The 14,290-nt window shown below is 39.0% G+C and overlaps 1 protein-coding gene across 1 annotated transcript in view; it reads left to right on the plus strand.

The window, feature by feature from the left end:
- The first annotated feature begins 481 nt into the window (after positions 1–481).
- ikzf2 (IKAROS family zinc finger 2) overlaps positions 482–14,290 on the plus strand; it is a 29,106-nt gene continuing 15,297 nt past the window's right edge. The window contains exons 1-4 of the mRNA XM_074659619.1: positions 482–852; positions 2,024–2,109; positions 3,587–3,634; positions 12,054–12,155. Coding sequence (XP_074515720.1) covers positions 3,607–3,634; positions 12,054–12,155 — 130 coding nt within the window. The 5' untranslated portion in view covers positions 482–852; positions 2,024–2,109; positions 3,587–3,606. The remainder of the gene's footprint in view (positions 853–2,023; positions 2,110–3,586; positions 3,635–12,053; positions 12,156–14,290) is intronic.

Consider the following 14,290-nt stretch of genomic DNA (forward strand, 5'->3'; position numbering starts at 1 on the left):
TAAAAAAATAAGTATTTTCTCACAATTTTTGCCAAACTACTGCAATATAACTCTAGCAATCAAACATTATAATTTGGCTGCCTGGTATGTGAAAAAAAAAAGGCATATAGGGTCACTTTATGCGTCCTTGAATAATCCCTATATAGCAATACTTTAAGAGTATGGCTATGGCAGCTCGTCGCCACAGGGATAACAAATAACTTGTTTTAATCATATTTTTGTCATTGTCACTGTTCAAAGAAATATGTTAGAGTTTCGCATGTGCAATGATATAATAATTAATTAAAAATAATAAGTATTTTCTCACAATTTTTGCCAAACTACTGGAATATAACAATAGCAATCAATTATAAATTGGCATAAAAAAAGGCATATAGGGTCACTTTAATGTGTCCTTGAATAATCCCTCTATAGAAATACTTTAAGAGTAAGGCTATGGCAGCTCGTCGCCACAGGGATGTCACCTGGCTGCTGCAGCCTCAGAAATAAGAGGCCCCCCTTGTAACCTAATCGATCGCCGAGCAGAGAGAGGCAGACTGGGTCCACACGCACTCTGTGATCGGTTTCTCTGTGTCAGACCAACTTCCCAGAATAGCAACTCGGGCGGGTTGTCTGCTCTGCTCTGCTCTGCTCTCTCTGCTCCGGAGGAGATGGAGGAGGAAGTCAGTGGTGGATTTAACAACTGTTGCTTTTGCTGCTGTTGCTGCTGCGGAACCAAACTAGCGTTCAGCGCGCGCTGCGTGGCGCATGTCGGGCTCCAAATAATGATGAAGTCTGTTATCCAAAACCGAGACATTCAGTCTGGATCAGTGTGCAAGTTCATGGGATTATATAAACTCCTACGTGTTTAAGGTAAATAAAAAAAAACAGAGAAACAACAAGCGCATGAATCGCTTATTAACTAACCGCTGCTGCTGTCGCTGCTGCTGCTTTAAATGGAGCCATCCGATATATATGATTGAGAGCTACAGACGCTTCAGATGCTGCTGGAGGCGCATGTCTGCGGCAAAAGGCAGACAAGGAGCGTCTGTCTGATGAATGGAGAGAGAGCCAGACGGAGCTCTGCTGTACAGACTGCTGCTGCTGCGGTGCTGATCGGATAACCTGTTGAATTGCAGCTTGTCAGTCAGTCAGCTCCAATATAAGCCATGCAGGGCGACACAGACAGCAGAGAAAAATCACTCAAAACACTGCTGCGCGTTGACAAATAACAACACAACTGGCTGTGCGTTTTTTTTGTTGTTTTTTCTCCAGAGATGCAATGTTTAAATGTCCTCATGCCTGTGCATCTGCAAAAAATACATATGTCAAATATAAATCAAGAAGGGGGGAATAATTATTTTTAATTTCTGACATATTTCTGCCATATTATTATTATAGAGACATGTTTTGGCATCTGAGCAGCAGTTAAGAGGCTCTACCTGGTCTACCTTGAGTCACATCTCCACACTGCCTGCCTGCCTTTCTGCCTATCTGCCCATGGATTTCCAGTGTCTTCTTTGGTTGTTGAAAATAGCTTGGCTGCTCCCTGCCTGCTATGGTTAATTCCTTAGGAACCGGTGGATCCAGTTTGATCCATCCATCTCTTTCTTTCCCTTCACCAACTTGTTGAGTCTTCCTTCCCCCCCTTCCTCCTCCTCCTCCTCGGTGTTCCTACTGTAAAAAAAAAAAAAAAAAAAAAAGAAAAGAAAAAGTGCGCCTGTGTGTGCGGCTGGGCTCGTAGTTGAGCGACTTGTGAAGAAATAATGTCGCAAGTTTGAATCCAGAGCTCGATGGGACGGTGTCGCCTTTAAAGTGGAGAACTTCGACGCGCAGAAGAGGCTTTTTACGCAGCAACAACTAGTCACCTGTAGGACACTTTACTGGAGATGCCTCTGCTCCTAAACTTTTCTCTGTTTCCTGAAACCCTGCTGCTTCTCAGATGAATTCTCACATGTTCCTGTCTTGTATTGGACTGCTATTGCTTACCTTTCATTCATGTGTGAGAGATCACTAATTTTGACTTTTTTTGGTTTCATTAAAGGGAGGTGGAGACATCTTACCACCCCCCCTCCCTCCGTCCTTGACTGAAGTTACCAACATATTTTTTCACAGGGGAGACGCTTGAAGGTAATTAAATAAATCCACTTTTTTTTAAATTTATATATATATATATATTGCATGTTACTTTCTTGTTTTGCTTTCAGGTTTCACTTTTAATTGAAGCTTATCATGTTGAAATAACCAGAATCTAAAAAGCTTTCCAACTTTCTGTGACTAAGTAAAGTTTCCTCCAGATGGAGGCTAAATGAAGAGCTCAGATCATTAAGGACATTGTAGCTGACTCTTGAGTCAGATTATCATCTTTGTTATACTGTCTATTAAGAAATAGTTCAGGATGTGGACACAGACCAAAAAAAGTTTCTGCAATAACACCTTTTGAGTTGTTGTTGTTTTTAATGAAAGTGTTAAGCTGTATGTTCATGTGCTGTGGCTTAATACACATATGTTGAGTGATCAGACTCAGTATTTAATTAGATATTAATAAACTCTATTAATATTATCTCTGATGCAATGTTATTCCAAAATTAATAATAATCATAACTTACTTTAAATGTGTTGACTTTAACAAATCTTCTACACAGTGATAGCAATGGGTATAGAGGGATAAAGATGGACCCAACCTTTAATAGCAGTCCGTAAGAATTATAATCAACTTCCAAGTAACTTATTTACCACTTCCTCAAAGAAGCCTGCTGACATCATGTTTTATCGACATGCCCAGAAATGTTTAGCAAACATATGTCCTTTGCCTTAAAGTTGATCTCTCTCTCTTTATCTCTCTCTCTATTTTAAGTTAATGCTATTTATTGTGTTATTTAATTGCTTTGTCAGTCTGATGCCACTTTTGCACAAAAAGTTCAAATGTTACCTGAATTTAGTGATTTAATTTCCCCCCTTTTTTTAAAAATTTGAAAAGATACAGACATCACTGTGTTATTGTAATAAATGGGTACATTTATATATTTTCTTTTGCCTGTTTTGAATAAGAAAAAATCAATTTCATCATTTCAGACTCAATAAAAGTTGGGTCTCATACATGATATACAAACCGTAATGGTGTAAAAAGAAGAAAATAGAGAGACTATGACGGCTTTAATCTAAATTCTACAGGAACATATTTATAGAGAGCATGAAACTAAAATGCGGCCGTTCACACATTTAAAGTAGTTCATAGGTTAGCTTGCTAAATATATGTGACTACTTCTCTAATAAGCAAACTGCACAGACCAGAGTCTCTGTGGTGATGCACATTTGTGCACTAGAACCCATGCATCTGAAGCTGCTTAGCAGCCCTGAATTCGGGCATTAATATGATTTAAAACTAATTAATAGTCTACAGCTTTGTGTTGCTTGTATGAATACTTGATCAAGGTTAACTCTGAAGGTGCACATCATTGTTGCATGCTATTATAATAACAGAGCTCAGGCTGCACAGCTTTTGAGATGCACACATTTGATTTAACAAGAATTATATATATTATGCAAAACCTTTGTGTTACATCGATGTAAAAGTAACAGTTACATTTATTTTTATTCCCTGCAGCACTCCCTGCAGCACTTGAAATGGAGGCTCCCGATGGCTACTGTGCTAGTAAGTCCTCATATTGCTTACACACTACATTCAATGTACACTTGCTACCCATATTTTACACCCAGAGTTCATGCACTATATCGGAATGTGTGTCTGCGTTGTGTTATGCCAACGATGGCGAGAATGACAACGACGACTCCGTCTGTGTGTTATTATGTTATTGGACTTTTACGTGATTAAATTATTTTGACTTTCACATCTCTTCCAACTTTTTGTTACAATGCTGAAACAAAAAAAAAACACAATTTTTGCAATCACAACACCATAAACATTTCAAGGGATTTTCCCCTAGTGCAGCCTTTTAGAGAAAACGCTGCGTTACCAACATCCTGTTGAATGCAGCAGATACTGGATACGCACTTTGTGGTGCTCCATTGCCCTTTGCTGGTTTCCTTTGGGCAGGTCTCTTGAATACATTTCTATCTCTTCCCTGCCCCCCCCCTCACCCCCTCCCTCCGTATTGTGCTTTGGTAAGCAGATCTTAAAAAACAGGTAGCACGTTGCTTGTGACATCAGTGGGGATTTTAGGTCTCCATTGGGGGTTTGTGCTTATAGGAACACTTGGCAGGCGGGGTTTGGGGTGGTGGAAGAAGAAATGGAGGCTCCTACTCTTCCTGTCCATCTGTGGGTCGCTTCTGAGATGACACATTAGGAACAAATAATAGTCTGCTTCGGAAAACACACTTCTTTGTGGAATGCATATTGCGCTACTATTTACTATGTGCTCAATACATTAACTAGGCTAACTATGAGACAATATTTAAGTCAAACATTGAACCTGTTGTGACACACATCATTGTAATCTTGCACACACTACTATACCCAACTCCACTAAATCCTATACCATCCCCTTTTATATGCAAACATATTCATCTTCTCACCATCATAGAACACACAAGTGTGCTCTCTTATCATAGTTTATTGTACTCACTGTATATTTAAGAAACAAAAATAGTAAAGAAAAATATATGTGACGAACAATATAAAAGCTTGTTCAATCAGAACGTGAAGTGAGTGCATATAAAGTCAATGCAAAGACATGAGTGGGGTCAAACCCCCCTCCGCCTTGGAGTACAAATTGAGGCACAGATGCGTCAACCCAAGCCGGGAAATGCTACGTTTGATCGGACGATTTCTTTTAAGGTTGAGACCGACAGAGCTCTGAGTTCAATGGGCTTAACATGCAGTATTTGAAAACTGGTGACCAATGTTATTTTAGCTCATTACAGCAAGGTTGAACTTCTCTCCTATTCATAATATCATTCAGTTACAAAGTCATAGCTCTTGTAAAAGCTGTTCATTTGGTGATGACTTTTCATCTTTAATGCGATATTATTCAAAAGACTTGGTGGTGGATATTATTTTTGATCACTGTAACTAAGATAAAACAGAAGGCCAGAGCTGCGCTTCAGGACTGAACTTTTTACTTTTCACCTTTCACTCGTATTCAGCCATAGAACATATCAGGGAGTGTATGAGAAGCAAACATCCTTCCCAGCACCACAGGCCAAACCCGATAATGTCCGTCATGTATGTCACAATGTTTTTAAGGTAACATGTTTAATGTTGTCTAGATGTAGGTGGCCTATATTTGTGACTTAGCTATATAAAGGCTGTCAATCAATTAACTATTTAATTGCATGATTCGCTATGATTAATCGCGAATAATCACAAATGGATAACATTTATATCTGTTCAAAATTTACCTTAAAGGCAGATTTGTGAAGTATTTAATACTCTTATCGACATGGGAGAGGGAAAATATGCTTGCTTTATGCAAATGTATGTATTTATGTATTATCGGAAATCAATTAACAACACAAAACAATGACAAATATTGTCCGGAAACCCTCACAGGTGCTGCATTTAGCATTAAAAAAAATGCTCAAATCATAACATGGCAAACTCAAGCCCAACAGGCAACAACAGCTGTCAGTGTGTCAGTGTGCTGACTTGACTATGACTTGCCTGCATGTGATTGTCATAAAGTGGGCAAGTCTGTAAAGGGGAGACTCGTGGGTACCCATAGGACCCATTTTCAGTTCACCAAAATGCCGAACTCAAGTCTTCGAAACCGTAGTCCACAAACCAATGGCAGTGTAAACATTGTATGTGATTGACAATAGTCGTAGTTTCAATGCCTGACAGCTTACTTACAGCTTTGTACAGAACACACATAAAGAAGAAGAGAAGGTAACATTTTTGAAAAAACCCAAGCAACCTTGCTATTGCACTGACAAAACATGGTGTCCTTAAATGCACAATGGCTGGATTTGAATGCTCCTCGCAGCACAAACGTTGACAGTGGTGCCACTGAGCGGGTACACGCTTTGTTTTCAAGAAGGTCATTCGACAATCAGGAATCGAGAATTTTAGCTGCTCTCCTGTTTATTCAACCAACCTTCCTTTTTATATAAACACTCTTCGTAACCACACGACTGTGTCAATGTGTCATAGTCGTTCTCTCTCTCATAGGTTACTCACACATACACAGTTATGCCTTTTCACACGCAACGCACTACTTTTCTCTGTCACACACACCATCATAATATATCACAGATGCAATCATTCTCTCATATAGATTATCACACTCTTTGTTTTCTTTCATGTACACCGTCATTGTTTCTCACATGCTCGATGTCTCATAGATACATCATGACATTCTTTTGTGTGTCATTTCTCACTTTGAGAGATTAGATATCTTCAATCACACATAAAGCACATTTACGTATCTTGTTTCTATATGAAAGGAGTTTGATGAAGTCGTGCTGGTTCCTATAGACACCTCATGCGGATCTAAGAAATCCAATTTACCTTATTGGTATGACCATAATTACGAACAGCTCTGCCAAAGCATGTTGCACAAGGTTGTAAAATAATGATTCAGAATATAAGAGAAAAGGACAACAAATAAACGTTAAATTACTACACTAACATACACTAAACTAAACTATACGATGACATTATTACGCATACACAGTATACCATAATGTAAGAACAAAAAAAACATTTTATTAAACATTATTACACGGCTTTGTTGAATACTCGATTCCGATTGGTCAATCATGGCGTTCTATGGTCCGTTATTTCTGTATAGCGGACCATTTTTGTGTCAAATTATTGATTTATTAAGTAAGTAGCCGCGTAATAAGCAGGATAATGTACAGCTAGCAGGCCATTGTTGTGACCCCTGTCGGGGTTTATTTCACAACAATGACCGGCTTGCTGTACATTATCCCTTACCTAAACAAATTCAGTAAGATATTGCATTAGTGGTATTAGGGATGCACCGATACCAATACCAGATCTATGTTTATATACTATATACATTATATAGTGGAATTTGATTCCTGTTTAAGTTTTGACCAATATTTTGCTTCATTAAAAACATGTACACCTGAATTGTAATTTCTATTAATTTTGAAGATTTTTTGTACAATTTATTATTTTGATAAAAAATAACAATTCACAAAATGTATATTTATGTATTTATTTATTACATTTTGTTTTACAAAGTTAGGAAAGCAATGTTTAAAATAAAGCCTGATGTTGCCTTAGACATAATAGAATGATCCCTGTCACTTCCACATAGTGAGGCATACATCTTATTAATTAAACACCGGTATCGGATCGGTACTCGGTATTGGCCAATACCCAAAGCCCAGGTATCGTTATTGGGACTGAAAAAGTTGCATCGGTGCATCCCTAAGTGTTATACTTAACATTATTCATTCATTCTAAAAAATAAAAGGTCATAATATTCTGAAGTTATGTATGTAGTTTCCACTTGGTAACGTCTAACATTGACAGTCTGACAAATAACACTTTTGACAGCTTTACGTTTAAGTCGTTTAAGCAAATGATAGTTTGACAAACTGACATAACAAGGCATTCTTCACTGAAGTTCAAATACTTCACCGTATTTGATATGCTTAAAGGATTAACGGGACATTCCAGCTTCTCTTTATTAAGTTCCGGTTGTCGATCATTCATGCGCTCTGTTCATCTTTTTAAACAGAGAAAAGACACAACCCACTCTGGTTTGATCTCTAGTTTCTTGCATTAGTTAAATGTCACCAAAGGACAGGTGCAAACATTTCCTGACCTGTGTTATGTATAAAGTGGTAACAGACAGAAACAGTAAAACTGCATTAATTGTCCTCATCACATTTTAACATCGTCATTTCAGTCCAGTAAAGTTAACGTTCATCAGTGAAACAAATCACATTTACCTGAGCTGCTGCACAATAATCGGAGGGGAAACTCTCCACTATCATTTTACAGTAAAAAAACAAAACACTTCTCCTATAACTTCAAATTGCTTCAAGTACAGTACTCATTTTGTAATCTGTTCTATTTGACAAATTCCATTTCCTCATACGGTGAGTGAAGTGGTGAATCTTTTACTCATTCACACTATCTTTGACCAAACATACAGTGTCTACTTGGAGGCAAAGAGCTAAGACAGCAGCCAAAAGTTTCCACTTTAGTTTGATCAGCTCTTGCAGTTAACATTGATTAGTTTCATCTTATACAAATTGATGGTGACTGTTGTCAGTCAGTGTAGTCAATGGTTACAGTTACTACATTAAGACAGCAATGTTAACAATGTTAAGTATTAAATGATAATGTGAGTGGGACAGTTTGATTGTGAATACAAGGGGGTGTAGTGTTGTTGTTGTGCTGTGCAGCGTATGTGAGACTATGCTGATGATGTGACCTAAATGCAAATCAGATTATTAACATTTTTTGTTAAAACAAAATCAGAAGGCAGAACCATCGGCTAGCCAGCCACAACGCTTTGGTTGCGCAGCCAACTTTGCTCTTGGTGCATTGCAACATTAATCAACGACCCTCCGTGGATGCTGTAATATTAATTAAGAGTTATTCAGTAGCTGGAGTTTACCGTGAACTCCTTATTGTTTTTACTTATTTCTTAAGACCCGCTCTGCAGATGATTTAAGATCATGTTCTCTGCAGATGTATCAGGTTTCCCTCCTCTCAGGGTCACCCCCACATACACTAATATAGATTACGGCAAATGAAACGCATCAGTGCACTCTATTATTGCTCAATTAACAGCAAGTGCTTCTGTAGTCCTTATGGATAAGGTGTATACATATAACTGCATTAATTTATTCACAAATTAAATTCATCACTAGCACTTCCAAAACATTATCTTACCATTTTTTGAATGAATGCTGTCATTTGTCTGTCTGTATTTCTTTTTTTTTGTTTGCTGGGTCAGCGGAGTGTGTGTGGGTGCGTGTGTCTGTTTGTTTTGAATCTTTGTCTTAAGGAAGGTTCAGGGTTTGACAGGAAAAACCAGCTCCCATACAGTGTGAATCCAGCAAGCCACAATGGAGGGCCTCGTCACTCCGGAAAACAGTCTTATTCAGCTTCTCACACAGCTAGACATGCTATTGAGCCATTTGTATTTTATTCATTTCTCACATTCACATGCAGGTAGATGGAGCTTGACCTTGATTGAATTTAAGTTTATTGTCATTGCACACTGTTCCTGAACCCAGATACGATTTATAAGTGCCTGTGCTCTCTTTTGAATAACTTGTAAGACGAGAAATTGCATTGACCCTTGTTAGATTCCTCAGAGGATGACTGTACTTTAGAAGCTATGAATTCATTTAGCGTCACCGATGAAGTCAGCAATTATTACACCCACGAGTTTCATGTGTATGCATTTGTTCCTTTCCATTTGCTACCATATTAACTTATCCCAATTTGGTATTACTCAAAATACCTTTCCGCCGGCAGGCCTCGACTGTTTGATATCCTGATCTTAGTGTTCATGCAGGATTGACTCAGCAAATGCGGGGCACCAACGCAAACCTTCAATCCGTGTAAACTTGTGGGTTGTTTTATAGCGTTTTTTTTACCCTGTTTAATTCATAATGCACAAGGCTTTTTTTCCAAACATTAAAGGTTTGAGGTCCCTATTTGAACAGGCATGGAAATGCATATTCTTCACTAGCTATGTATTTGACCATCATAATCAACAGATAGACTTAATATAAGTGTGACTTATTCCATTGATGGCCAGTAATTGCCTAAAAAACAGGACACAAAAGTCTTTATTTGACGTCATTATTTATAAATTAAAAAAAAAAACAATATTGACAGCATTATTCATAAATCATCATACATTTTATAGCTTTTTGAATGAATAGCTTGTGAAGCAATTCACCTTGACGCTTTCATTCTTTCTAACAATAGCACTGTGTTAAAGGTGCAATGTGTAATATCTGGCCAGAATTTTAGTTTAAAACGTTAAAAAAATTAATTAACATTTCCGACAGAATGTGTAGAGGTTACAGTGTTGACGTTATGTCAAAGGCGTCTATGTATTGTGTTGCAGAGATATCTACTGAAATGAGCATGCTAACCAGCTAGCCCCAGCCCGTCCTGTCGTGTTATACCACTTGTACCTCAAGAGGCGATAATGAGTCACTGTAGCGTCCAATCTGCCCTCACTCCAACACACGGGGAGGAAGAAGTAGAGCTGCCCTGAAGGCTTGTTGATCACGTTGAAGATACAGGGTCTGTGTAGGTTTTGATAGTTTGTTTATTGGATTAAATCCAAAGTGGCAGAAACGAGAAAACGACTTGTATTTTTGTTTCGTCCTCCCTGCCGCCCTCCCTTACTTGGGGAAGTTCCCCAGGATCAGGTCCCCTGCGCCGGGGATTGCACCGGCTGAATTTGAGTTGCTACAGCCCCTTTAACTGTAGGTCTGTCTCCCGGAGCTGCCTCACACTCCCCACAAAACAGTAATACAAGTAGTTTTCTCATTTTTGCCACTTACTTTAATCCAATAAACAAAAACATACACGGACCTTTAAGCCCTCAGTTAGTGTCATAATAAACCAAAGATGGCTTAAGGAAAATAGCTATAGGCCGACGGCACACATGAAGATTATAAGATGGTTATTTTGACCGACTCTCAGAGTTTCAGCAGTTGAATTTTGGGTATTCTTGCCCTGCTGTTGGTAGTTGGCTTTTTTTTTTTTTTAGAGATAACTGATGGCTTTAAATTTAGATTGTATGGACCTAGTATAGAAGTGAAATTCTGCCCACTATTTCTTTTGGAGCAGGTGGCCAGATCTTTAAAATCTTTAATGGATGGTTCTTATTTTAGCATTTGAACCCAGGCAGCCCTGGATGCTATTATCCTATGCCAGAGACAACCTAGCCACTGTGCTGCTAGGCAGCTGTCAGCATCTGCTACAGTAATGGAAAATCCTTCATGACAAATCTGGGCCACTCCTGTCTCCAGGACAGCATTGCCAAGGGAGAGCCAGCGTCGGTCACCTGAGATTTCCTCCAACCCCGACCTGTGCAACCCGATCCCGGGCCCAGGGATTGTGTCATGGACAACGTCTCCCAGTATGCCCCACTCAGTGGGGCCGCCACTACAATGGAACAAAACCATAGAGGAGGCTGTCACACTAAGAGGAGCTGTCACAGCAATTGGAGATCTGACACAGATTTCTTTTTCATGTATGAGGGATCATTGCAGACATGTGGAGCACCGACAAATTGTAACAAGGCCTTCCGTGTAGCGGTTTCAGGATGTGGCACGTTCCTGTGATTTTAACTGAAACGTCCCTCGGCTACGGCTATTGCTACATCAGTTATAAAAGCATAAGGCAGTCTGGTGTCATTATAACGGATACTTTCCAGTTTTTTATAGTGCTTGAGGAAAACCTTGAATTGTGCTGTTGGTGAATGATGGCTCACTGGTTCCTGAGGGATCTGACACCTGGGTCAGCGGGGGTGTTTGCCTGTTGCCACTGTATTGTTCTAGTGACCCTGACGGGGCCGGGGTGTAAGGGGATAAGGGATTGGTTTGCTCTCCCTCAAACCACACAGGACACAGGACACAGGGCTATCCATAGCCTGGGCTCTGTACAGACTGCTGAGAGGATGCAATCTGATCCACATTTGCTGGACATTACGATCCCATCGGTACATAAAGACAGTTAAGTTAGTTGCCTTGTGCGTTCCGTATGGTGACCTCCATAGTGGCCATTCCGGTTGGGTTTCAAAGGACATCTGAGAGTGGGATGAAATTAATATTTTTTTTCATCTGAGAAATACCTCACACAAGGCTTCATGTAAACTGTTTGCTTAGCAAGACATTTAATTTTTCTTCTCATGTTAGGTATGTAGTGTATCGTCACAAAAATCTTCAGAACATTTTCAGAAAAGTCTTTGTTTCTCACATTTTTCTTTTCATCATTGTCTTTAGGGTTAAAACACTAATCATTACATAGTTGCATATGCAATATCAAAACCCTCAAAGCTGTTTTTTTTCACATAACAGCATTGTATTGTATTTGTTGTACAACTACAGTATTTTACAGCACAATTTAGTTTGCTGTATTTCTGCTTGTCTCCCAGGTAACGGCCAATGCTCTCCCGGTAAGGAGAACTCGAGAATGTTGGCGGATGCGTCAACACCTAATGGACAGACGGTTCCTCAGGGTCCTAATTCCCCCAGTGGTGAGTGCTCAATCAATAGATACACATTCCTGCAGCCACCACAGTATGCACACACACTGTTTCTCCTTTAAACAAACATACTATAGCTGTCAGTTGATTACAATTTTTAATATAATTAATAAAATGATGTGCAGATTAATTAATCAAATTAATAGCGAATAAATGGCATGTGTCAATATTTGCTTGGAAAAGCCCCCAAATGACCATATTTTAACTCAAAAACATTAAATTATTTTGGCAAATGAGTAAAGCTTTGAATAAAAATATCAAAAAGGCGGCATTAGAAATCAATAAATTATTTTATTTCCAATAATTTTTCACTTAGCCTAAAATGGCCATAACTGTAAACAAAAAAAAACACATTGGCTTATTAAGCAACAATGTGGCCATAACAGTTTTTTAAAACTATTTAACAAACTATTTACATGGATATTACTAACACACTGACCGGTTGGTATTGTGCAAAGCACAGGGGTGCGTTTGTAAATTCACTCCGGTGGTGTCAGTGGCACCCTGAGTGCTCTCATCGTTTAGAAATGAAGAGCGCTGCTCTCAGAGGCTCACCCCTGGATTCCACCGGGAGCTGATGCGTAACCACTCTAGACAATGCTTGTGATTCCAGCCGCAGCGTGTTTCAGAAGCACCCTATGTGCCTAGATTTTGACAGAGCCACGGCACGTTGCACAGAGCAGATCGAGCCGGGCAATAGGCCTTTAACTTCAGAGCCACACCGACAGCTCCAGCTGAAGTGTCCAACCCGTTCTCACTCCCAATTTGTCAAGTACCCCCACTTGGGCAGTGCCCCGTGGCGTCTGATACCAACGCACCGAGGCACCCTTAAGCGTGTCACGTGTGAATCAAGTCAATGTTGACTTATTTTACCTTCGTTTTGTTACGTAACTTACGTACTACCGCCAGTTAGGTAATAAACGTACTTATTTTAAGCCAAACCATGATCTTTTCCTAAGCCTAACCAAGTACTTTTATTGCCTAAACCTAACCAAGTAAACCTAAAAACTAGGGCTGACCCGAATGCTTCGTAGCCTCGACCGTCGCCATGGTATTCAACCTTCAAATCACTATTCCAATGTTTCATTTTTAAATTTTTGTATATATAAGTGTGTAATAATAATCTATAAATCAGAAAATAGTCCATGAAATAAGGAATAATCCCACAACATTATTCTTGATTCATATTCAACATGAATTATTATTAATTATTCTCAGACAGATATCGCTGTTTGTTGTGTGTAGAGGTGCGTGTGTGTGCAGTAGTGCGTCAGCGGCACTGAAACGGGGGAGATGGAGACAGACAGACAGAAGAACATATCAGCCTGCTGCGCCGCACTGCTCTGCGAAGCTTCGAATACCTTTGAATATTTCTCACCGATGCTTTGAAGCCTAGAGCGTCATAATGAAGCGTAGGTCCACTGACCAAATGTCTGTATTTTACGAGTTAGGAGTGAGAATGAGTGTCTGAAACCCATAATGGCTGACAGTGTGGCATAATGCGACGGTTGGGTTATTTGGCAATATAGGTAGTGTTATTCAACACACAGCAACTTATAGTAACACTGATACATCAATTAATTAACATAAACATTAAATAACATTATATGTGTTGTTTTTAACGCATTATTTGTATTAAATCAAATCAATTTTTAATCATGCATTCATTGTTAAAATTAAAATTAATTTGATCAAAAAAATATTGTTATAATAATTATAAATAATTAAGAAATTAATGTGTTAATTTGACAGCTCTAAAATATACTGGTCTACCTCACTAGATCAGTTCATTCTGATCAATGTATTTAGCTTTGTTTTAATGAAACTCAACCCTTTCACAATAGAAGCCTTCCGGGTATAGCAACTGCATTTCCCCTGAACTGCTGGCAGGCCTTTAATGTGAAACAGATAGAGAATGTGTTAATTTTGGATTTGTTGCACCAGAAAGTGAACATGGCAAATGTGAGCTGATCAGAAAACAGGTGCTTCTGATGGTTTAGCCAGAGCATGGTAGCTTGCCACCTTTGCTGTGTGAGTGTGTGTGAAGGAGGGGCAAACTACAAAGCATAACACCTCTTAAAAATGCAGTCAAAATACCATGCTCAAAAAACGAAGGAAAATAAAGT

This window comes from Sebastes fasciatus, chromosome 14 (genome assembly GCF_043250625.1).
Source record: "Sebastes fasciatus isolate fSebFas1 chromosome 14, fSebFas1.pri, whole genome shotgun sequence".
Lineage (NCBI taxonomy): Eukaryota > Metazoa > Chordata > Actinopteri > Perciformes > Sebastidae > Sebastes > Sebastes fasciatus.